The sequence below is a fragment of the Sceloporus occidentalis genome, unplaced genomic scaffold (assembly GCF_023333645.1).
Source record: "Sceloporus occidentalis isolate IW3139 unplaced genomic scaffold, rSceOcc1.0.p SCAF_85, whole genome shotgun sequence".
NCBI lineage: Eukaryota > Metazoa > Chordata > Lepidosauria > Squamata > Phrynosomatidae > Sceloporus > Sceloporus occidentalis.
Window position 1 is genome coordinate 2,176,919 of NW_028317065.1, and position 27,437 is coordinate 2,204,355.

The window sequence follows — 27,437 nt, forward strand, 5'->3', positions numbered from 1 at the left end:
AGAAAATAGTATTATGATCATTACACTGCATTGCATACACATAGGTAAATACTGTATCCCAATCAGCATATGGTAATACTATTTTATTTTTATTTCAACTTGTGTTGATAACTTTTGGTGTGTTTTTTCCTTATATTTATCCTATTAAGATACCATATATACATAATTTTCATTTCATCTTATTTATGTATTGACACAGGAGGTTGTTATATTGTGACTTATTCACACTACTTTATATATCATTTTTGTGTCATGTTTGATTATATTTTTGCTATTGGCTCATGTGCTATTCACTAATTAATCCAACCATGGGCCGCGTGGGCTATCTTTTTGGCAAAGCCAGAAAGACCGAACTCCAGTACCATATCAGCCATAAACATGTCAACAAGAAACAACACAATACATGTATTCTAATGCTAATATTTAAATATCTATTATTCAGTTATCATAATGTTAATACCTAATATTTTTCAAAGCACCAATTATTTTAGTCTGTGTATGTATACGTCATCCCAAAATGTTAAAACGTAAAAAAATATCAGTTAATTGCTAAATATAATCTACATAGAGCTGCAACACTTGCTGAGAGTAGCATGAGATTTACATTTGTTTAAACAACCTGAGAACATGTATGGTTTGATTCACAGTCTGATGGTTTTCACTCTCTACATGACTACTCCTTACACACTCACATTAATCCTCACTCTTTTTAAACATAGTATGTCTTATGTTTGCTTGTATTACTGTTAATTCCACATTTCAAGTCATTGTAATAGAGCCATATAATCTGCTGGTGCTCTATAAATTAAATGTCAGGGGCATGATAAGGCAGGTGCATGGCAACCAGGCATGGATGTTACATGACCCTGCCATAGTAGGGCGGCAGTAGTGTGGGAGCTCGCACAGAGAGCACGAACTGCACGAGTCAAGAGGTAGAACTGAAAAGCTGCACTAATGACGGGAGAGGGAATGCAAATGTTTGGGGTATGTAAGTATTGGTATGGCAGTAGAATGTGTGTGTTTGTGTATGGTGTTAGCATGTGCGCACGTATGGTGTTAGCATGGGTGTGTATCAGCATATGATGCTGGAGCCTGTATTTTACTGTATGGTGTTACAATGTCAAGTTGAGTTTAGTGTCAACTGTGCAAGGGAGAGGAGGGAGATGGTGTGTATATATTTGTATGTTTATGGTATTAGAGTGAGCAAGTTTGCTTGTTAGTATGTGCATATGTTTTACTTACGGGGGTGCCAAAATAACACTTCACCCATGTGCCACGAACCCTAGACTCACCCCTGTAAAATGTAAAAATAATAATAATGGCATTAATTATTATTATTTCAGTGCTTGAAATGGGTTTTATCTAACCCTATAAACCAATGCTATGTCTCCTAAACCCACATTGCATAAAAATAATCCACTCTTGCTTAAGTATGGAGTTATTCTATAAGTGCATTTGTAATGAATCAAATAAAGATTTTATTAGACAAACATATGATCATCTTGTAAGAATTTTCCATAAACTTTTAATCACAACGTTTACTGAAAATATGTTTGTTTTTGTGCATATTGTAGTCCTTATAAACTATTTGCATTTTTGTGCCTACTGTGCACGTCACAGATGAGTCATATCTGGTTTTGTTGTCCCAAGTGGGCCTGAAAAGAGAAGTAGTCTAGATCTGACAACATGGGAGATTCCACTCGTGTGTAGCTGTAATTTTTAAAAAAAAACCTTATGCTAATAGTACTTATATTGACAGTGCACGCAGAGCTTACTCTTAAAGAGTTACTTTACGTTACACAACTGTGAAAAATTGTGAAAATGATTTAATACATTTCGAAATAAAATGAAACAAGGGTCCTCAGGATCCCAGGCGTTGGCTTCAGTAAGTTTGCGACTTTTTTTAGCACACTCACATGAACTCACTGTTTAGTAAGTAGACCCAAATGATAAGTGATTTTTATTTCAAAGTTGGGAAACTATTTTTTTTTTTATTGAAAGAAAAAAACAAAAACAAAATTTGAACATTTGATTTATTCATTTTTAACTGATGACATTTAAACGGACTATTTGCATTTGCAATGGAAATGTAAAACCGTGGGCAAGTTACAGTATATTACAAATAAAAAGAGTAACTATTAAACACTTTCCAAAAGTTTAGGTTTAATACTATGTTATTTTACTATTGCCTATATTATTATTACCTATTCTTCTTATTGTATAGTCTAAGCATTTCTCCTCTTTTGAAATATTCTTCGTTAAACCCCTTATGTGTTTGGGTTTACATGTTAAATTATTGTATAATCAACTATTCTGAGTAATTGATTCCCTGTTAGATTGTAGAGCTATACTAATTAATCAACAGACAAAGTGATTACCATCTAAATATTAGCCACCTTCATACAGTTTAATGTTCAAGCCCGGAGGTCCGTTCTTTAACACAGTACAGACTATTTCATGAGTTTCCACAGATATAGAGACTTTCTTAGTTTCTCGTTTTAAAGAAAAATCTAATTCCTTAACTCTTATATTCATTAACAATAACACTGATGCATTAAGTTATGAATAATAAGTCATACTTATACTTTACATTATTGAAAACTCATAACCATTGGGGCTTTAGTGTTTTATCATTACGTAGCTACTTAATGGATCATCATTAAACCTGGATCAGTATGGGGGACTAAGACTAACAGTTATTTGAATAGTGACAAGTTAATAGCGCCTGTGGGAAATGCCATGTATAAGAAGTGTATACGGGATGCAAATCATATACATATCAGTATGTGTGTGTATATATTATAATATGTGTATATATTATATCTATAATATATATATATATATATAAATTAATACAATATTAAATAAATATTAATATATAAATAAAACATATTTAAAAAAAACACATAAACAACCATAAAAACACGTAATCATATACTCTCAACATAAAACTTAAACAGTTTTAAGATAAAAGTATGAATGCAAAAAATAATGATAATACAAATGATATGGGTATTTTTAAAGAAGTGTGTAAACAACTAATTAGCACTAACCTTTACAGTGTACAGTTATCTCTGTCAGTTATTTTAAAATGAATTATCATTAAACCAATATGCCAACAATATCGGTAGAAAACAGAATCAGTGAATGTGTTTTATATTCTAGCATATATTTGAAACACCATTTTATTTTGAGCAGTGATGATATTGTTTTGCTTTTCCTTCTAAATTAAAGTAACCTACAAAATAAAAGATATGCCATTGATTATGTTATGTAGAATACAATGAAATACTTTAGCAATCCAAGCCGGACTATATTGTCCAAGCCACTCCATCAATAAGATATTTTTAAACAGGTACATTTCACAAGAAACCACAATTTACTGTTGAGAAGCTCAGTGTAAAATGGCACTTAGTGTGATTTGTATTTATTTTCCCCAACTTGATTAATCACATCTATTCCAGTTGATATTAGACCCAAGCTTATGCTTTAATCATATATTGTATTTACTCTCAGGAATACCGAATGCCAACGTTCATTGTAGAAGTAAATCTATATGAATGCTATTGAGCACACATTTCACAATCTTTAAATAACAAAACTATTTCATATATTTTATATTTTTTTGGCATTGTTTTATAATGCTGCATGTCTGGTGCTCTGGGTTTCTGTTTTCTTGTTAAGAGACATTATATTTCCTATTTTTAAATTGTTATTTGGCTGTAAATGCATGTGATACCCACATTTCTAGAGTCCTTTAGTGAAAACACATTTATTCCAGATCCATTCATTTTCAGATAAATATTGCAAAGTTAACAGGCATTTACTAAAGAAAATTAAGCATTCTCACATATTATTTGGTAATAATGTTTAATGGTAGACCTTTGTTACTAAGACTTTGTAGAGTTATATCTACCTGTTGTAGCCAGATGTCAAACTATTGTAAACCGTTTCTCGTTAGGTTTCAATTGATACATTTACGTTTGTTCTGCTTATTTTTTTTTTAGGTACTATGAAACTGGAAGTATCAAGCCTGGAGTAATTGGGGGATCAAAACCAAAGGTTGCAACACCCAAAGTGGTAGAGAAAATCGCAGAGTACAAGCGTCAAAATCCCACTATGTTTGCTTGGGAGATCAGGGACAGGTTGTTGGCCGAACGTGTGTGTGACAATGATACTGTGCCCAGTGTCAGCTCCATTAACAGGTAACAATGATATCGCTAGCTTGAAAAAAAACCCCTGTGCTAACATGTTTGACACAATATTGTTTCATGACCTAATGACGAGAAAAATTGGATATCACATCTACACTATGTACGGCATACCTGTCAGCATTTCAAATGGCAAAAGTAGGACAGAGGGATTTGGGTCCCCCCAAAAAACTATCCCTCCTAAACAGGGGGAAATGGTGGGACTATTGTCACATGGACACAGCTAGACATTTGGGAATATACACTAAAGGTGAGCTGGCATGTGAGGTGAGTTTGCAGTAATACATTCCCAGCTTGCATATTCACAACTGCAAACCCACAATCGTACTCAATTGAAACTATACTCAACTCTTAACTTGGCTGCAAGTTGAAAGACAACAGCGACTAAAGGATTCATTAACCCTTGAGTTGGGTGGAGGATTGTAAATGCAAGTTGAAGCTGGTGTTTTGACTTTATCTTACCAACTAAGTACAAGGCAAGGTAAATGTTGAGTTTAAAACCTCCTCTTTTCTTAAATAAATGAATACATTTAAAAAATAAAACAACAACAAAAGGTTGTATATTTTTCACCACAGAGATTAGGAACCTACCCTTGCTTTACCTCCCCTCCCATCCCTAAACACTTTGTTGGTCCTTGTTGCTACAGGGAGGCATGGTGCCTATCCCTACCCCCCAAACCACATACATATATAGTTATATGATGTTGACAATAACTCACTAATATTAACACCAAATCATGATATAATAAAAAAACATTGACCCATTAACTCAGGGTTCTATAGAAGGTAGGAGTCAACCTAAAAGTTGTTTTTCCCTGCTGCTGATTACCTCATACTTATCTGCCCCCACCCCACCAGGGGGAAAAGGCACACTGCATGCCTGGACTAAATAGGGCACTATATATATATATATATATATATATATATATATATATAGCGTATATGTGTGTAATTTTCGTTATTCGATAATATTACCAAAAAATAATATTCAAGTTATTCTATAATACCAATAATACCAATAAAAAAATAATGTAATGCATAAAATGCATTTTATTGGATTATTTAAGTAGATCTCTAGATCATTCATTAATTACATGTAGCTTTCATCATTGTTTTCACATCTACATGGGAAACAGACACATACTAATTTGTACCTCCAGTTTTCCCAATGTTTTTCAAAAGGAGGATGTTTGGGGGGGAGCCCACAATTCCCCTAATTTTAAATTGTGGTATTTTGGGAAACGTTTCAATGTGCTATATATACTAAACTCACAAATGACTTTATGGATCTTGGCTATTACGGTATATTGGCATTATGTTAAACTGTAATTTTAGACCTGCAAATTGACAGTGGTATTGTGGATAATACAGAATTGCTAAATTCTATTTGATGTGTGAAATTACTAACCTTTCCTCCTCATTAGGAGGCTGCTTTTTCCCATAACAGTGTCTAATAACTGTTCACCATTCACTATACTGTTCTTTTGCAATATCGTAGAAGATTTCAGATCAACATAATAAGTCCTAGGTGGAACTAATCTGCGTGGTGTTGATATACTGAAAGCTTAATCTCTTTGTGCATCTGAAAATAGATCTATTATAATCACACCTTTTTTTTTATTCCATCCAAATATTATTTCCAATGGGCTTTGAGTTCAGTTGATGTCAGACACAGTCAATTTAGAAGTGCAATAATATAATTTCAAATATTCTATATGTAAGACTACATGCATAGTAAAATATAGATTATTGAATATAAATGCTATATAAAGACTTCTTATGGCCACCAGGAGGTATAGTTCCAAAAACTCAACTACCAGTCCTCTAATTTTTATTATCTTTTATTTATATAGCGCCAACAGTTTACGCAGCGCTTAATACAATACATAAATTCAAGGGGTATGACAAGACGAGAATTGACAGACTAAGACAAACCCATACATTAGGTGGAGAGAGCCCTGCTCGCAAGCTATTACTCCTGAATTATGCATATGAGTGGTGAGCGGTATACTGTCACAAAAATTGTGGTTATTCTGAAAAAATAAAGGAATTTATGGCCTGCTGGCATTTGAGGGAATATAAATTCACAGTATTGTCACAAAATTGCAAATATTATTTTTTTTTTTTATAATTTAAATAAATGTTCTGTTTTTATTTCTCTAAACAATCTTTTCTCTTAATCTAGGATTATCCGAACAAAAGTTCAGCAGCCAACAAACCAACAAGTTCCACCCTCCAATCACAGTATAGGTGAGTAGAAAAAAATATTTGTATGGATAGATATATTTTGCATAAAACACTTCAGCGTGCACATATTAATACAACTCCTTTGTCATTCTCCAGGGGCAGAACTTGGTAAATTAATTTTATAAATACTGTTAAAAGGTTTTGTATCTTGCTGATTATTATGATAAATAGATTTTACCCTGAGACAGAAAATTGAAATCTACACCAAAAATGCTAACGGGGGACTATGGTATGTTGGATAATTAAAGTAATAAATCAAAAAATAGATACTTATTCATAGTATTTTATGCATCATTAGCTAGTAAGTAGTTTGAACGCGTTCTTTTTCTTCTCTATCATATATTCTTTTTTTTTTTTGCACTGGAAGACTTAAATGGAGAGATAGAGAAAGTTTCATGTACAATTTTTAAGCTTAATTTGTCAAAAAAGCTTCCTGATTGATCTTTCAAAAATGGTTGTTTAAATTGTAGGTGAGATAATTCATTCATGAATTAAAAATACCCACAAATCCGTTTCATGGAAATGAACTTGAAGATTTTGTGATAATTTCATATAAAATCCAAAAAATAAAAATAACATTAATTTTACATTTTTGCAAAAATATTTTGATTTTATGAATCCTTATTTACTGACCTAGGACTATGTCACATTAGAAAGTACATACTTGCATTTTGTAAAACAGCAAAATGTCTGTACATAAAATATTGCTATATAAAGTATAAGATTTTTTTTTTTCAACAAGCAAACTGACCCAATGAATTAAATGTAAAACTATTATCTGTTATATCAATTTTTGCGGCTGCCAGCATCTAACATACTACCTGCAACTACTATCGGGAAACTTTCCTGAAAATATAATATTTATAATAATTATTTTTAGAGGACAGCTCTGAGCATAAAATTATCAGGCATAAACCCTTTGTTTCACAGTTTGCTTTATGAATCGTTCTCTTGAATCTCTTCAGATTGAGCCATTTTTGTCTCATATAGGCAAAATTCCTCCTATTACTATGTTCTGTAGTAGATTCAGAAGCTGGTCGGTGGATTCTTGCTTTTAAAGAAAGCGCTCTATCTCTCCGGAAAATGTAATATGGTCATATGATATTTTTTTAATGAAATTTAGAAATGAAGATATAGCTTGTAATAATAAATCTTTATTTTTTTATTTTTTTTTTTAGTTTTATTATTGAGTTTTATTATATTATTGTAGGCATGAAGAAGTTTGGAGATATTATTTCTTCCTGTAGAAAATGAAAACATGTTTGAGTAATAATGAAAATATTATTTTAGCATGGCCCTTTAGCATTTGGCCCTCTCCTTTGGGTTTATTCTCATGTACACACTGTAATTTGCTGTAGTCATTATGCTTTTGTTGAAGTGCCATTTCTTCTACGGAATCTACCTACTGGCTTGAGTGACCACAACAGCCATTTTTCCCAGGAAACGTAAACATTTCACGCGTAAAGTGCACCCCTAATGCTGGCCATGACTTTTATTTTCATTGTGCATAGTGTCTGTTGTGTTCTAGAACGAAATAGTGTGTGTGTTGCACAGTTATTATTAATTGACGCTTCCATTGTAACGTTCCAGCATGTAAATGGTTAATAAAGCTGGGGTTTACTGCGGTAAAAGGCTGGCTTAACCCATAGCTTGGCCCGGATATTCTTTAAACTTTACGCTTCTTTACAGATGCAAATTGATGATCACACATCAGCAAAATACAGTCTTGTCTCAGTAATCCTTCTTAAAAGGGTTTCCCCAAAAGGACGGAGGATTTATACGTTCATCCTATTTAACATTCTGTGTAGTGCCAAGGACTTATTTGTTCCTCCCTTTGGAGCCTTACTGGGGTCAGCTTTAAGGAGTTTGATATAAAGAGCTCACTGAAGTAATACCTTAGTTAGTTATCTTTCCAAACTTAGGATCTCTGTGAAAAGAGAGAAACATTTGTTCCGAGTTGCTGAATTCCAGCTGCGAGTCCTCCATGGGTTTACTGATGGAAGAGCTTTTCTACTCATTATAACTTAGAATTTATTGGTTTGTTTTTGGATATGGTCAATCCTCTGTATTAACTTGGCAGATATGGGATATATATACACTTTTATACAGGAATATAAATACATTTCCTTGCGCAAAGGCGACAAGTCCTACAAGGTGGAATCCTTTCATTATCTGAATAAATAGTCCAGACGAATGTTGAAGGGTAATGTTAAAGATGAGTTGAATCAGATGTGCCAATATAATATAGACGGATAGTTCCTTAAGAAAAAGTGATATAAAGAAGAAACCGTTTGAGGTCTGGAAGGTTTATATACCTTTACATCTCTTTTTTTGTTGACATCATAAAACATATCAGCTTCAACTAAAGACACAGCAGGTCCTTAAGCAAACCCTACTGGGACCTTAAACACTACTTTGTATTTCACCACATTCAGGGCCATGGTGATGCACAATAATCTCATATTATTGAACATGTTCGTCTTAATTTTACAAAATATATGTTTTCTGTGTTGATCTTAATATGCTTCAAATGACTTGCTTCAAATATTGTCCTTAAATATAGGTTTTTTTAATAATTTTGCAGTTTCAACAGGATCAGTTACTCAGGTGTCTTCAGTAAGTACAGATTCAGCAGGATCCTCTTACTCTATCAGTGGAATTTTGGGAATCACATCTTCAAATGCCGAGAACAACAAGCGAAAAAGAGATGAAGGTAATTAGGTTGCCTCTTGTTTTATCAACAATTGTGTGGGTGACCAAAGCCCTCTATTATTTTTTATCTTTACTTAAGTAAACCTTTAATTAACATTCAATACCAAAATGTCTCGTTATTACATTTCATATGGTCGCTTTTTTTATACTTTTTGCTCCCTTAACCGAATATTTGAGTTTAAGCAGGAGTTCAACAATTACACTGGTTGACAAAAACAAATGCTCTAATTCATTTTAATACAATATTTTAGTTACGGTTAGAGTACAAAATAAATTGTCTCACAAACCCAGATAAAGCCTAAAACAGTATTAAATCAATACCTTGGACTAGGCTGATACCTGACAAATAGGCACATTGGTATGAAATATGCTAACGTTGAATTGAAGTCTGCGTTGTACATGTTCTAAGTGTATGCCAGACTGTACTTAGTATAGTAGAGTAGGTTGAAAAAAGACTTTACTCCATCAAGTTCAACCTTTCACACATACCCACTTCTAAAGTTCTAAAGTTGATCCAAAAGAAGGCAAAAAAACCCTACTTGGGGCAATTCCTTCTTGATTCCATAGTGGCAATCAGATTACTCCCTGGATCAACTTGCTAATACGACTGTCATTTTAACAGTTGTAGCCCTTCATGTTATGCTTAACCAGAAAAGCATCCAGACCTTTCTTAAAAATATCCACAGAGTTAGATAATGCAATCCTTAGGCAGAGAATTCCATATTCTTATTGTTCTTACTGTGAAGAATACCATTTTGCAGTCCCTTATGAGACACAGCCTGGAATTAGAGCAAGGTAAGTATAACACAAATTGCTTTTTCTAGAATTTGGAGACATTTTGCACAGGATTAATACCAAATTATTGGAATAAACATAAATGTTACTAAATGTAAATGTAGTACTTACTATTCTTACCTATTCTATCAGTAGGTGCATTATCTAAATTTTTTATGCTCACACACTTATATATCAGTTCCCCGTAGTTTTATGTAATGTAAGGATCCATTTAAGTTAGAGGATTAGGCATCAAAAATAATTCTGTTACCGTATCTGCCAAAAGGTACAATCATAATAAGGAGAAACATAGAGCCAAGGAGGGAAAGTCACTAAGTTTTAAGGTGGTTAAAATGCTTGTAGGGGAAACTTGGAAACTCATTTTTGTAAGTTGCTCAGCTTAACAATTCCAGCTCCATATAAGTTTCCATGAGTTCAATGCCTACTGAACATTTAGCACCGTTCCATGAATTCACCCCCATAATTTCACATCAGATATGAACCATTTGAGTTAAAGCAGAGCATGTCTATTTTATATGTTTGTTTAAATTCCTTTCCTGTATTTTTTTACTTGGACTGATCAGCAGGAGTAATAAGCTTCGTAGTAGACAGACAGGCACGTTGTTAAGTAGGCGATGCTAGCAAGAGATTCTTAGTACCTTAATATCCATTTACAAGAAAGACGATTAATAAATACAGTCCCAAATCCTAAAGCTCTAACACACGTGTAAAATAATTAAATCAGCGTTAATGGCCGTGGAAAAGGATATTACCTAATACTTTCAGTTCATTGCAGTCCTAATGTATGTTGCATAGTGGGATTGCGTTTTTATGATCCAAAAAGGCCCAAAAAGTTTTAGTCCATTACCCTTACATCTCATTATTAGTAAGATAAGGACTGTTGGTCAGTTAATGACCTTAGAGGGTAGTAAAGTTTAATCGTCCAGGTTGTTTGGTAGCGATAATGACTGTGAACGAGTTTTCCTCATTTAATATCACTTTAATCGTTACTCTTCCCAACACAAAGTAAGAAAATCTACTGCAACTATACACATTTTTTAGACCTGTCTATTAATCTTCCACAATTCCACATCAGATTTAACATCTTTTATTTGACCAATGCATGTTACTTCCTCTGTATTCTGTTAAGAATACATTTTCTTGCAATGCTATTATGTATAATTATTATTCATTTCCGAAGCACCGACTTAAGTCACATTGCTGTACAGTGGAAAGTACTGTCTGTTTATTTAGGCCATACAATGGTTGTTGGATAGTTAGTAAGTCCTGCTTACATTGACATGAACATGATAGTACTTCATGCAGGATGCCTAGAAGGCAAGAGAGAACTAGCATATCTGGGAACTTCCCAGTCCTTGTGGCTATAAAGTGCTAGTGTTATTATATTATATAAAGAAAGCGCCAGCAGATACTTGCCCTGCCCTTTTAACTTTATATTATGTGGCCAAGTGGCATTTTTGGTCCACTTAAATTGTGGCAGATGTAAAGCCACATTACGATAATATAATCCATGCGGATACTATTAAAAATCATGTCAGTATTTTTATAACAGCCCGTATATTTTCCATATGTTTTATACATCTTGTTTCCTTGCTTCCATTGTCAATGCCAAAGCAATACCTTTCTGATGGCATGAATGTGGCGCAGATCTGAACACAACCACCAGGGGGACTTCACTAGTATGTATGTTTCCAATACTTGCGCACATGCGCAGATTGAATACTGCTAACTGACCACATTCAATGATGCACCTGGTTTCCTCAGATTGCTCCTTAGATAACAAGAGACCTAATCTTTCCAAAAAGATACTGCCATGACTTCACCTTTAACATTTAGTCTCTAGTCACCGTATGTTGCCTAATGTGCTGCTGTAGCTGAACTCATGTGACAGTGAATGATTTATGTATTCTACTGTTGGAACATACAGGATTTAGATCCATTTAATTCTGTTTAGAAGGTAGCTGAAACTAAACTGGAGTTTTTTACGGTGTAATTAATATATTGATGTAGCAAGTCCTCATATAGCCAACAGCAGAATACAGATCAGTGATCAAGCAGGGTTTGTTGATAGTGAATTCTCCACATTCAAAACAGGAATGGAGGGCTTTATCTCTGCCCTGCAGCGTAACTTGTGTAGAGCTGATTTATTGTCTTATTGCTCACTTCATTTCTGACATTTTGTAAACAGATGTCACCAGCCCTTAAGCCAGTGGGCTGCCTGCCTGGTCACAACAGGGGCAAACCAAATCAGACAATTGTTATTGGTTTACAGAGTTCACGGTGTCATTTTTTCATCTTCTACAGTAATATTGACATGGAGCAGATGTGGAGCAGTGGGGGATCAGTTGCTTTCAGACTTTTTCGTAAGAGGACAACTGATGGAAAGATGAGGCAGCAGATGATTGCCGATCTGTAGTTACAGAATAAACACACAAGCTTGTGTGAATAACTGGCATCTTTTCTTCTTTACTCCCATTATATCTTATAACAAACATGACCTTTTCTTATTACACAAAAAAAACTCAGCACAAATAGAATCTATTGGATGTTGCCAGAAAAATCTTTGGTATGTGTATCTTATTAAGAAACTACTGGGCCAATAATATGTGTTCAAGGCAATAGGACGCAGAGGTTAAAGTAATAGTCTAGTGCCCAAAACGGTATTTTTATTTTCAACTTTATTTTTAATCTATTTTGCATGTATTCCAATGCACTTTACTGCATGGATATTGGAGCATGTATCGTTTAGTAATTGGTGTTAGAAAATGAGACTTCTCATTCAAGTCTACCACTGGCTGAGTGAAAGAGTGCGTTGGTATGCAACCTTCTTAAATGCTGAAGTCACTTAAGCAGCAGCCAATCACATGCATGCTAAGTAAACATTGTTCACGGAGCAAATACGTGATTGGTTGCTACAACGCCCATTGACTAGAATGAGAGCTCCACTGAGCAGGCACAAGAACCATATTGCTTATTGTATTACCCTTTCCCTCAGTGTACAGGGTGAGGAAATAGGATGCAGTCCATCACTTTACTTTTTTATTTTTTATTTTTTTATTATTTAAGTTTTCTAAAATTATTTTTTTTGGTATATAATTTTAATGATGGGTATTTATGCTAGTGTATTTATATTTCTTTTATGAGAGTTTTATTAGATTTGAAGATCTGAAACAAAAAGAGCCTTAATGTAGTAACACATGAAGATCAACCCCACTGAATGTATTCATTTCCCAGCTGATATTAGGGTTGTGTATTAACTTTCAATGCCTATCTACTTTTTCATTTTATAGAGGATCTCATATTGGTAAAAAAAACTTATATCGCTCACACAAATTTGTAAAGAAATGTTTCCTGGCACAGTTTCAGCTGGTTATTTAACCAGCATAACATTGGTTAACACTGATAATCACTGGTCCAAGTCGTATTTAGAAATAGTCCTAGGGTAGGAGTTATTAATGTTAAGTTCCTATGGAAAAATGATTGACACGGGAATCCTGTTCATTGTTTATCAATTCTTTCCAGACACGGAATAAACTTTTAAATAATTGGGTTAAGGAATGCAGCAAATTGTAAGCAATAATATAGTAAATAACAATACTTTTATTAGCTCTTTTTGATAAGAAAATGGTTCCTTGAAGAAAACAAAAAAATGTGAAACATTAAACAAAATTTTTGATTGCCTATATTCAAAAATTCTCAAAATATTATAAAGTTACTTTATTACAATCCGGTCTCAGGAATACAAAGAAAACTATGAATGTTATTTTGTTAGAATAAAATATTTTCTTGGAAGAAAAGCATTTTTTGCTTTAAGGAAAATACTTACAGCATACTTTTTGTCCTGGAGTCCCTGGATTATCAGGTAATGACCTTCGCTTTGTATTTTACAATAGAATTTCCAGTTACATTAAAATCTGCCTATCTAAAATATAAAGCGGGACATTTCCACCAAGATGTGAATAATTCCACCATAACAATTAGATTCAAATAAATTTATAAGCAATGGCAATCCTCCCTCTAAGGGAGGCTTAAGTAGGCACACATTATTATAAATTAGAATTTATATATAAAAAGCTCAGTTAATATTCATTTCGACTCCAAGCATCTACCGAGGATCAGTACTAAATTATAGGAAATACAGAGTTGGACAAATAATATAAAACTTAATCAACTTGTATTTGTTTTTGTTAGTTGTCAAAGTATAGGAATAAAATGCAACACATAAAGGATAAGGGGATCTATATTAGGTTAAACATAAATATAAACAAAAATATAATCATATTAAAAAAACTTGGCAGGTTAGACCCAGAGTCTCCTGGTTAAAGTCCTTAATTTTTTTTTAGGAAAGCAGTATTTGGTTTGGTAGTCAACCCAGGGAAGTTCCCAGGCATGGTTATATTTAATAATATTAATCTTTCAAGTCAATTGTGTTTTAAAAAGTATCTGGTTATAAACTGTTGCCAAGAAAAAAATGTGAAAAGGTGAAACTTTATTATCATCATTTGTAATTATAGCTATTTATTTTGGTAGCTGTCTGTGTTATTTGCCTCTATACATAGCCCAATGATGCCCAGAACTCCAGTTATCAATACGAATTATGCATATCATGCAGTACATATTTACATTATTTGGATAAAGGTATTGAGATACCTGACCATTACACCAACAGGGACTTTTATGACATCACATTCCTATGCAGCTATAAATGCTTCCACTCTTCTGGGAAGGCTTTCCATAAGATTTTGTGGTTGGATGAGTTTGGTGTGGAAGAACTTGTCTGGCCCACACAAAGCCCTGACATCAACCCCATCAAATACCTTTGGGAGAAACGGGAATGGAGATTGTAAGCCAGGCCTTCTTGTCCAACATCAGTACCTGACCTCACAAATGCTCCCACAGAAACACTCCAAAATCTTGTGGAACGCCGTCCCTGAAGCTGTTCTAGCTGCAAAATGGGGGCCCAAATACATATTAATATCTATGTATTTAAAATGTGATATCATAAAAGTCTATGTTGGTATATTGGCCAGGTGTCCCAATACTATATATCTGAAACTAGTATTTGTGTTAGAGGAAGTTCAAGGCTTAAAAGGGCTTAAAGTTCACATTGATTTAAAATCAAACATTAGCATAGGCATTATACCACATTTTGAAAAACAACTTTACAGAATTATAGAATACTTTAGTCCCTATACTGAGCTTATGGGGTCCAACATGACAGATAAAGCTGCCTGTATGACACTGCCAACTTTTACTACAGAATAACATAACAAATCATTCTGGAAAATATGTAGTGAGAGTTAAAAATAGTTTAATAACTGACTGTATATGATGGGACATATAAGGTTCATTCTTTGAAAAGCAAACATGTGCTATTGAAATAAAAAGAGGATAGCAAGCAGTGACATATCAATTATAAGTGGTAAGAGTAAAATAGAAAACAAACAATGTGCTCCAGATCTTCCCATATGATTCCCAGTCTCGCTCCATCCATGCCATTTGCTCTTATCTTGTCTCTATAAGAGTGCTAATGCGCACAAGCGCGAAACAGCTTTCCGTGGAATTGGCAAGAAAACTGCCATTAAATGATAAACTGATCATGAAAGGGATCAGCTGTGAAAGAATGAAGTTTGTCAATAGCAGATTTGTGGAAAATGCCCCGTCTTGTCCATTTCTGTATACTTTGTTGGTCCTATCTTGGCCTAAATGATGCATTTCTTTTTAATCCCCCGTGATTCCAATATGTATTGAGAAATCAAGATCAGCAGGTGGACTGATTAAAATTTAATTCTTCTGTTGATCTATGTATTTATTGGGAGGTACACAAATTGTGTTTCTTGCACCTTACTGTTAATATTCAAATGGTTCAGACTGCTTGCTAAGATACCATTCTATATCTATGTGGATGGAGCTTACATTACATATATAGAATATAGAAATGTCATTTAATGTCATGCTCAAGGCTGTCTCCAATATTCCTTGGACCCTAGGCTCCCTAATGGCATGGATGGATGGACCAGGCTTGTTTGCTTGCTGTTGGTGTTAAAAGAAATATTAAGTCCTGTGGTGGGATCGCTGGTCGTTGCTTTCCCATCAATGGTTCCGATGATGTTTTGATGCATGGGAACCTCTGATAAATATCATTTGAGAAAGATGAGAAGTGATGTTTAACTTTTTAAATAAGCTAATCATGCTGTATTGAGCAACAGGAAAAACATTACCAGACTAAAGATCTTTATTTTCCAAAATTATACTCAATCTTCTTTTCCTATAACACCACCCGTAAAGATATGTAAGTGAGATGGACTTTCTTCCATAATCTATGTGAAGGTGTAAAGAAATGACGGACAATAAAATACATTGTTGGCCCTTTTTCTCAGTGCGAAAGGATAGAATGCTTTTCTATCCTATCTAAACATGCCCTTTTTGAGGTTTGTGTTGTGCCTGAAAATTGTAAATCTGATAAATAATATACAACGATAATCTTAAAACACAGTAATCACAATAGCAAAGACCTACTACTCAATATTTATGTTACTCTCCCAGATACAATAGACAGGCAGAACAACGTCGTTTCTGTTCATCCAACAGATACAGTTGTCAAGACTGTTCTGTAATATTTTAGAGTGTTAGAAATTTGATTTTAGCCAATTTTAGCGGGGTCCTTCTTTCCTTTTCTTTCTAAAAGGCAAAATTGTTATGTAATGCACTATTTGCTATGTCTTGTTTACCCATTGTACAGTGCAGCTGAATATTATGGCTCTATATAAATCAATAAATAATAATATTTTGTATGCAAAAAAAACATTTTCCTGCGAGGGCCTAGAGGTACTGGGTATGTGCTTTGTATGCTTTGTATGGATAATCACAAAATTATGCAACATTCCAAACAATGGAACAAAATGCTTCTAAGGAGATGATGGGACCTTCCCTTATTATAAGTTGAAGGGGTAACGCAGAAGTCTTAAAAAGTCCAACCTCGAGTCACTTTATCTATTGAAGCCTGGGATCCGCGGTTTTACCAATCTAAATCTGCAGCAGCTTGTGTGACATAAGCTGCTTGTACTTGTTCCCATGTCCCCATACTCTCTGTAATTTAACCTGGCACTTTTTGTGTAGCATCCTTGAGATATCTTGGAAAACAACACTGTTCAATCCACACGCTCTTAATCTTTAAACACTTTTACTCATATAAGATATAGGTTCTCCTTTAGTCTTTGGTTGGCTCATCCAGATACTGTTTCCATGATTAATATGCAAATGATAATTAATACTACATTAAATGCATCTGTTTCAAAAACCCATACAGGGGAATGAAGCATCTTCACACCCTCTAGAAATGCTTCCATCATTTAGAACGCATTATGGCTCATGCTGACGATCCGCTTAGACGCACACATTTAACATAAATAACTAAAACTAGAGCTGATTCTCTAGGGATGTAAGAAGCATATATTCTTTAATAAATTAATCTTGAGAAAATGAAAAATGCCAGCATTAAGTCAATAGTGCATTGACGAACAATAATTAAAGACGAATGTACAACAATATGTTGTGTGTTTAAAATATGCTACCCAAAGACTAACATTTCAGCAATATATATATAATTTCTACTAAATGAGCATTAGGGATGCCTGACTGTCATCATAGAGTAAATCAGGCACTTTACACTGCCCATAGTACAGGGCAAATGATATTCCCAGAGTGGATTTTGTTTTGAGATAGAGAAAAGGGATATAAATGGAATTATATTAGAACACAGAACGAAAAGAAAAAGAAAAAGAAAAAAAAAGAAAAAGTGTGGAAATGGAAGAGGCAGGCAAAATAAGCTTCTGCAGGCATTTGCAATTTAATTGATATTTGGCTGCAGGAAGCCAATCAGTATGAGTAAATTGACGTTATAAGATAAAAATAATCGCTTAATGGGATACCTTCCCCCATGGCTGATACAGCCCAAATAAATGTAGCCCGGCACACAGGAGCAGCATGATGGCTGTTACTGTGTACAGCATGCTGCTGCCTCAGTGGTGAGGATCTTCTCGTGCTGTAGTTTGTTTTTATGGCATGTGTCTCCGCTCCCTGAGAGAAGGCAATGAGCGGTTTCACATTGATTGCCATTCCAGCCAACGGCGGCCGAGAGAGCGCGCGTAATTAATGACTCTATTTGTTGGAGCACTGCTGAGAACAATTGAGTTTGTTATGGTTACAACGGATGCCAGCTTTCTCAGAAACTCAGGGGAGGTGTAAGAGCGTGGAGTCCAGAAACTGGGCACTGGACCAGATGATCCAAGTGTAGAGAGAGAGGGAGTCAGGGGGAAGTGCCGCAGATAATTGGTACGTGACTCTTTCACTGCCAGTGATGTAACCGATTCACTTGTATTTACATGTGTTTAAATATACACATTTTTAACGGAGGGAAAAAAAACCTGTATTTAAAAAGAACAATCCGGTTCCTGTTTTATCTGCGTGACATTCATTCCACTGTTTCCCTTAAACAGCATGAATGTTTGCAGCAATTCTTGGCTTCTCAGCCTGTAAATAGTTACTTAGTCTTTAAAGGTTGAAAAAAGGCATACGGCCATCGAATGCAGATATGTCGAGTACCCTCTGTTTTATTCAAAGTCCTTAACTTGTTACCTTTAATTATTCTGGTTTTGGTTAGCAAAGAATATTGTAAACCTATTTTGAATGCTTTGGTCACTTTATATATTACACATATATACAGTATATATATATATATACCGTATTGGCTCGGATATAGGCCGCCCCCGTATATAGGCCGCACCCTAAAAGTTTGGTGCTTTTTTAAGCACCAAAAGGGTGCTATCTGTCTCCCCCCCCGAGATATGCTGCCACTCTGTCTCTCCCCCCCGAGATATGCTACCACTGTCCTCCCCCCCGAGATATGCTGCCACTGTCCCCCCCCCGAGATATGCTGCCACTGTCCTCCCCCCCGAGATATGCTGCCACTGTCCTCCTCTCCCCTCAAGATATGCTGCCACTGTTCTCCTCCTCCCCCGAGATATGCTGCCACTCTGCCCCACCCGACTTACCAGAGGAGACTCCCGGGTGTCTTGCGGGGCCGGCGGGGGACATCTACGCAATACGCATATACAACTTCCGGTGCCGGCACTCAGCTGATGTGCCGGCACCAGAAGTTGTATACGCGTATTGCGTAGATGTCCCCCGCCGGCCCCGCAAGACACCCGGGAGTCTCCTCTGGTAAGTCTTGGGGGCAGAGGTAAAACGCATCGTGCGGACGGACACCGGCTGCGGCGATGCGGGTAAACAACCTCCGCAGCCGGTGACCGCCCGCACGATGCGCTTAGACAACCTCCCGTGCCGGCACCCCCCCCGTGGAAAGTGCTGGCAGGGGAGGCTGTCTGAGCATATCGGGGAGTAGGATGCAGGTCCCCTGCACCGCTGCGGGGGATCTGTATCCTAACCTCGCTGCCTGCCCGGGCGTCAGGCGCTAGACCCTGAATATAGGCCGCACCCCCACTTTAAAGACTTAAAGTGGGGGAAAAAAGTGCGGCCTATATTCGAGCCAATACGGTATATATATATATATATATATATATATAATCTTTTATTTATATAGCGCCAACAATTTACGCAGCGCCTAATACAATACATAAATTCAAGGGGTATGACAAGTCGAGAATTGAGAGACTAAGACAAACCCATACATTAGGTGGAGAGAGCCCTGCTTGCAAGCTTACAATATATATATATATATATATATAAATACACATAAATAACAGATATATACAAAAAATAGTATGTAGAATAACCTATGATCTAGCTCAAGGAAGAAAATTGCAATCTGCAACCTTTCCCAAAACATGAATTTATAGAGCTTATATGTATATCATGGAAAAGTTATGGTAACTTCCTCTTGATTTAGTTATCTCTGCCCTGTTAAGTTGCTGGTTGCTGATGACTGGTACAGGAAGTCTTTGTAAAGGTGGGTGAGGTTTTTGGGTACACCAAGACAGCAAATTAATTAAACAATGCTAGGTGTACCATATTAAGATACAGATCCTATGTCAACTTTTTAATAGACACCTCAAGATTAATTATCTTGCCTGCCAAACAAAAAATCATAGGTATTTTTAATTGGTGAACATAGCTATGCCCAAATGCGTAATGCCATTTATGTATTGTAAACTTACCGACTTACCTTAATGAACGTACCTGGCATTCAGTAATACACCACTACTTTTAATACAAAACCACATATAGCAGACATTATATGCAGTGGTGTATTCTGTCTGGCCAAGGCCTATGTTGGTCAGAGTGCAGCTGTCCCTCTGCTGGGGCTCAATTGACTGATTGGCATGGACTCCATATATTCTGGTTGCTCAGCAGAAAGGATGGAGGCCACATTATTAAGTAACAGGGGTGGCTGGGGTGTTGCCCTTGGTCAGGCCAAGGCCAGACCCAAGCCTAAATACACCACTGCCTACAAGCACATACATAAATATTTGGATACCACACAGAACAGTATTTATTCTTTCTTATTTCTCTAACATATCAACCTGATAAATTATATAGAATGATCTATCTATCTATCTATCTATCTATCTGTCCATCTATCTATCCATCTATCTACAGTATTTACCTTCTATAAAATGGCATAAAATTATAGAAATATAATAACACAAACACTCATTTGTTCAACAATACCAACAGGACATTTTATTTCAATGATTTTGTTTTTAATTTGCCTATTGAAAAAATGTTAAGCAATCCACGGACAGACAAGGCATTATAGCACAAAGATAGTGATCTGTGTGCTTCTCAGAAGAAGTCAGCCGGTCTGAGTATATCTAACAGGTTAAGCCTCAAAATGAAGAAGCAATAAACTAGTGAAATGGTACTATCACCAAAACATGATTGATCAATTGAATTCTATCAGAGACACTGGGCAGTGAGATTAACTCAGGCCTGATAGGTTCAATGAGTTAAAGCATGATTTTCATTTCAGCTTCATTTCACCAGTCTTTGCTTGTGAAATTGGTCAATCAATAGAGGTTGAAGATCATATATATCGTTGACCATTTTACGGGGAATATAATCTAGTGCATTCTGCTTCTGGCTTTGGCTGCTTTCGAAGGATAATGGAGAAAAGACTGAGACTCTATCAGCTCCTTTGAAATGCTGTGTTATAGCCTCAAAATGAAACATATTTTTGGATCTTTGATGATGTATCTTTATTTCCCCCCTCTCTGTTTCTTCTATCTTTGATCTGCTACAAAATCTTACTTATCTCAGAGAAAGAAAGTAATTTATTTTGAAAATATTTCTGACACTGTGATCTTTGATGGCTTAACTGTTTCAATACTTTATTGGAAAACTGGCTATTTTTATATTACAACTTAAGCAGTAACAAAAAATCATAGAATCTTATTTTTTTGTAATGGAAAAGTACATTCAAATGTTACTCCAGTAGTTTTTAGACATTGATGAGAAAGATAAAAGCATCCTTTATGGAAATGGCCAAAATTGATAAACATGTTCAATGAAATATCCAATGGGTGTAAAATCCAGCAAACTTAATCAAGTGGCCAAATCAGTGGTGGCTCTTATGTATCTTTAAACTTAATACGCAACCACATTCTAGACTGAGAACTCTTCTATTGCCTAAAATACTAGTCATGTGAATATGTACTACTTAAGCAAGCTACCATCAACCTCTGGAACAAATACCATAAAACTGGAGGAAAACACAAAAACAAAACTGTGGCCTCGGATATTCACTAAAATAAAACACCAATGGGTTATTACAGCACAAAGCCCTAACAGCTGTATAGACTAAAGTGAAACTTAGTTCCATTGAGTTTAGTTAGTACAAAGATCCTGAGACAAGTCAATGTGGATTCACTGAATTATTTTACCCAGGTAGGGATAGAGGGCCTCCTTGCCTTACCCATATTTTAGCACACTAACAAATCATACAATCCAGGTTTTATGGACTAAACCCATAAATATTAGTGAGAGGTCACATCTGGCTTCAGCACACTTATTAAGAAAAGGAGCCATCCTAACAGTTAACATCATACTGACATCTGAAAAGCCCTTTGCACAGGAGGTGCAACCATAGTGATTAATAGCCACGGTGCAATGACTTTTTGGTCATGGATGTTACAGGTCTGCAGAATCCACAGCATTCTTCACCATATCTATAATACAACATTAAAAATCCAAGTTCCTAACTTGGTACTTTTATCCAGTATGAAATGTTGTAAGGGCTTTATATTAACACATCTATCTATCTATCTATCTATCTATCTATCTATCTATCTATCTATCTATCTATCTATCTATCTATCTGCCTTTCTCTCCATCTCCATGAAAGCCTTATAGTGAGCAAAGTTTAAATTGTGTTTTATCTCATGGTGGAACAACTAAAATATACACATAAACCAAGCTGCAATTATCATCATGATGAAAAACTCATTTTACAATAGGACACGGATGTGGTTAAAGCAAATTACTCCTATTAAATAGGACCTCGTTCCTAAATACCCTTTTTGCTCTTAGCAATAATTCATTTCTTTTATAAGGTTTCAAACGACATAGGTGGCATCCATCTTAATTAGCTGGTACATTCCTGAGAAGTAAAGCAATTACCCAGGGCTCAGAGTAATATGATTGGACACTATTGGTATTAGATTCTCTCAACATGTGATGTGTCCCTAGGATGATTTAACGTTTATATGTATGTTGCAGTGAGTTAACAGCGTGCTAAATACCAATTTAGGCCTCTGTCTAGATTGCGGTCTAAGAAGTCAATGTCTGCCGGAGTCACCAAAAACCTAATCATACATAATTAGACAATGTTATTGTCTGTCAGTATTATAAAAATTGATTTTAACTTGTTGACCCTGAGCTCTGCTACAAGAACAAGATTTTAACTTTCATCTAAGTGTCAAACGTTAACCTTTTCTTATATACCTAGTTGTCTGTCCTGGTATCTCTGTTTCTATGTATTCTTCCATTTGAAGTCTTTAGTTTCCTTTTATTGAACCTATGTAGAAAAATATATAAAGTTACAAACGCTTTCTGGACATCAAATGTCTCTTCTTCAGATGGAAGCAGAGAAGAACAAGAAGAGAACTCTCATTTCCTGAAAGCATATTTGCAACTTTACATATTTTGCTATGTTGGTCCATTGAAATGCATCAACTTCAACTTAAGACTCCTTTTTCTCTTGGGCTAGTACAGCTATATACATATTCCTTGTAATATGTTGTATTTTCCATTTTTTCACCTGAAAGTAATTCTTTCCTTCTCTGAATCCCACCATCCAGTTTTACTCTACTCTGTTAAGACCTTCTCTGTATCCCTCGGACCACTATTTTGCTCTTCTCTATAATTCTGTTAATCCTGGACAATCTGCTATTTTTTTATGCCTTTACTTTACTGACAAGGTGGTAGAGAAGTGAAACAGCCACCCAGTATAAATGATAGCTGTTAACACAATAATGGAATTTAAACATGCATACGATAGGTATATGTCTCAAGACCAAGGACTGGTTAGGGCTTGAGCCTTTAAAGCAAGAAGAAAAGGACAAGCTAGATGAGCTGAATGGTTGCTATCTACCATCAAATCCAATATTTCTATTTTTCTCTCAAGCATAACCTACCTGTTTTCTTCCTTAGTCCATCTTTCCTTTTCTCTTCTACATTTTGTTCCTACTGCCTATTGTCCTTAAACTCTGCTTTTATTTACACACCACATCTCTCGCGTCATTCTTTTCTGTCCATTTTACATTTCTATGTGCTAAATAGTGTTTGTGAATTACAATGAACCATATGTTTAATTCTATATTCTAAATGGTGATTGCGCATTGATATAAGCAATAATGTATTTATTAGAAACCCTTTCTACTGTGTATATCATGGGACCAGCCATCTTAATTTCCCATTTTAAGGATCTGCATGATCATCCCTCTTCATTAATTTCACTCTCTCCCCAATGTTAAGTTTCTGATTAATGTTGATTGGCTCAAGCAGCCTTTTTAAGGGCGGGTGAGAAATTCAGGATACTTTATTAGAAAATGCTGCACAGAGACCTAAAGATCCATGAGTTGATGTTTCAAACTAAGTATCTCCAAAACAACTGCATTTGCTAATAAAGGAAAAAACACAAGCTATAGAGTTTTAATATGATTTATATGATTTAACTTATTGTAAAAGATGAGACAGATGCTCTCCCTGCTGCCTGATCACACATATAACAATCAGCAATGCAAGTCTATGGAGCCCTGCTAGCTGATCACAGTGTGATCAGTGAAGGGGAGATTGGAGAGAAGAGAGTGAGAAATGTTCCTCCCTAAAAAAGAAAAGACATTTATTTAATTTTTTTCTACTGAAATCTAAATAAACTGAAAATAAATAAACAATACAGTGAGCCCAGTCATTTTTACATCACTGGCATACATAACATGTATCTGTCTTGCACTAAGCGTGCCAAAAGAAAAAAACAATAAACCTATATAAAAACACCCTTACATCCAATTGCCCTTGTGCTACATGTAAAAATTATGTTACGTTTTCTTTTGAGGGAACTAGGGAATTGTGTTATTAAAATATCAATCAGTCTAAAAGACTTATGAATGTGTTATGTGTTTAAGATTACAACTGATCCAACAACAGATACATCCAAACACATATCAATGGAATCACAATATGTGTTCGGATATATCTCCTGAAGGCTAATGTGTTTTCTAGCTACAATAACCACACTTATCCAGGTGAATGGGTACATGGATACACTTATGAAATATGCACCGATAAACCCACCCACTGGCTTATTAAGTTAAACAATCCCTGTTCTATCTCTTCTAACTTTTAAGGTTTGAACTGAAAACTTTCGCTCCTTCCAGAATGCAACAGAATATTTTGGAAACAACAACCGGATATCAAATAAATCCACAATGCGCCTATGATACAACAATACAAACTTTTACTAGAACGTTCCAAATATAAAACAATACAAATAACAGTACAATAACAATAATCCCCACATTAATGGACACACTTACAACAAATACATATATATAAGTTCCTATTTACAATATTCAAACATGCATGTTCATAGTTACCTTCCCTGAGAGCTCCAGGTTAGTGATGTTCCTTTGTCTCTTTACTTTCTCTCCTCCTCTCCTCTCTCTCTTACTTTCACTACCTGTCCCTTGATATACTAGAGGGTCCCAATTAGGTCTACTGAGGAGATCCCTGATTGGACCCTGTGGTTGCCGTAGTTACCCTTTGAAGTTATTCCCTTTGGCCAACACCACACCCTGGGGTCTTTACAGTCATGGGGCAGTAAAACCCAAAGATCTCCTGACCTGATTCAATCTATTTCATGCGAAAACCTGTCTTTCTTCCACACACCCTTCATCATGCATATCAGTGTTATCTAAACTAAGACAAAAGGTTTCCCAAATATTTATCATTCCCGGCCACCTCCCATGCATCTTGATTTAACTAATATTAACAGAAACCATGATATATATATATATACACACATACACATACATACCTACATATGCATATCTACACACATGTACATCCATACACCCGCATACACGTGTCCATATACATATATATATCCACACCTGCTTATAGTGTAACAATTATAACCCCCCTCACCATTCACTACCCCCAAACCCCTTAAGCCAGAAATATTAAAACTACTACCCTGTAGTCTAAGGGATGAATGTGGCCCTCTAGAACTTAAAAAAAAATGTATGTGGGATATGTTTGTAATCAGTGGATTTTGCCGAACATAGACTAGGTCATTGTTCATCAGTGGCACCTTATGTGTAGAAGAAATTCTAAACAATATCACCAAAAAATTTAGCTTTCTTACATACTAGAACTCACAATGATTATTTTTGAATGTTTCTATGGTGTCAAATAAAAGCCCCATATTTTTCTGAAAAAAAAAAAGATGTATAATTTGTGTGGGTACATCAAACACTGAAAAGGGGGATCTTGATTAAACCCACATATAGTGAAAATGGCACAAATATACAGTACTCATTGCCTTGGTAAGGGAAGTGTTAATTGGATCACATTTGTACATATGACACTTTTGATTTGTATGCCACATGACTAGCCTGCTGTGCAGTCACATGTCCATAAACAAATATGTAAAAAATGATGATTTCTTTAAATGTGTCTCATACTCCAAATTTTATTATTATTATTTATTGTTTTATACAGCGCTATCATATTCCGCAGCGCTGTACAGGACGATGAACAGCAATGTTTTCTCAGCTGTAATTATATTCTGTAAACATTAGAATTCAGATTCATACATTGGATTTAGGAAATTTAGGTACAGTTTAGGAATGCCTTACTGAAACAGATGCTCATTTGGCGTAGTAATATCTTTCTCCATATGTGTGTAAATCCACGGCTAGAAAACCAAGCACACAAAGCAGAATACACAGAGGAAAGTACTAATTACAAGATTAATTCCACTAATTGCAAATTATCTGTGGCACTTTAGACAGTCCTGTTTTTTGGTTCTCTTGGCTCAACAACTGGAATGTTACGAAACTATGGATAATTCCCATTTGAACACTAATTATTTTAACCATATGCAATGTGAGATCTGCGTGTCCTGAATATTCAGAGATTGAGAAGGCACTAGAACCATTTTCTTTCTTTTTTAACTGTCATTTCGGTTTGATCGGCTTTTAAGGTTGTTGAAATTTGTTACACCAAATACATAAGCATGATAATCCTCAAACTGTGTAAAAATCTAATTAACATGTGGTAAAATCAGACTATTACCTGTGACCTCCTAACACATTTTAGAATGAACTGGCTCAGATTACTTGGGCATTGTACCACTTGGGAGGTGGTACAAGGGTACTCGCCACCTCCATTTAACATGTATTTATCTTGGTGAACATAGGAAGCACAAACCATAGATCAGAGTTGAGCCAGTAAGTAACATAATTTAGTCAGCATGAGTCAGTGCTAAGGGGTTGTGGGGTAGGATGAAGGTGCTGGGGGCATAACGTCATTGGTCATGGGGCATTTAGGGTTAGCATTTAATGTAAAAAAATGTTGGCACAGCACCCAACAAATATGTACCACATGATAATGGCAGTATGACATTTAGGGTTGTGTCCAATTATTTCCAACCCCTAAAATCAGATGATGCTGAGCTGAACGATACATGGATCATCAGCTTTCTAGACTTGCATAAAGTTGGAAATGGAGAGTAATCAGCATTTACCCTTCGTTATTCTAACACAAATCACATGCATAGAAAAACTGATTGGTCTGGTTAAATTAGTTAAAACCACAATCTTCGCATGGTAAATGTAATAGACTGTACAACGTACAATTATCTACTTATTCAGTCCGAGTGACTAGCTTATTCCACCTGTCCTCTCCAGAATGTCTCATTGTTATCACTGTGAACAGTTCGATAAAATCTTA

The 27,437-nt window shown here is 35.4% G+C and overlaps 1 protein-coding gene across 1 annotated transcript in view; it reads left to right on the forward strand.

Annotated features, from left to right (window-relative positions):
• The window catches only part of LOC149285071 (paired box protein Pax-5), a 94,788-nt gene that overhangs the window by 16,707 nt on the left and 50,644 nt on the right, over positions 1-27,437 (forward strand). The window contains exons 3-5 of the mRNA XM_089495827.1: positions 4,008-4,205; positions 6,397-6,461; positions 9,043-9,171. Coding sequence (XP_089351953.1) covers positions 4,008-4,205; positions 6,397-6,461; positions 9,043-9,171 — 392 coding nt within the window. The remainder of the gene's footprint in view (positions 1-4,007; positions 4,206-6,396; positions 6,462-9,042; positions 9,172-27,437) is intronic.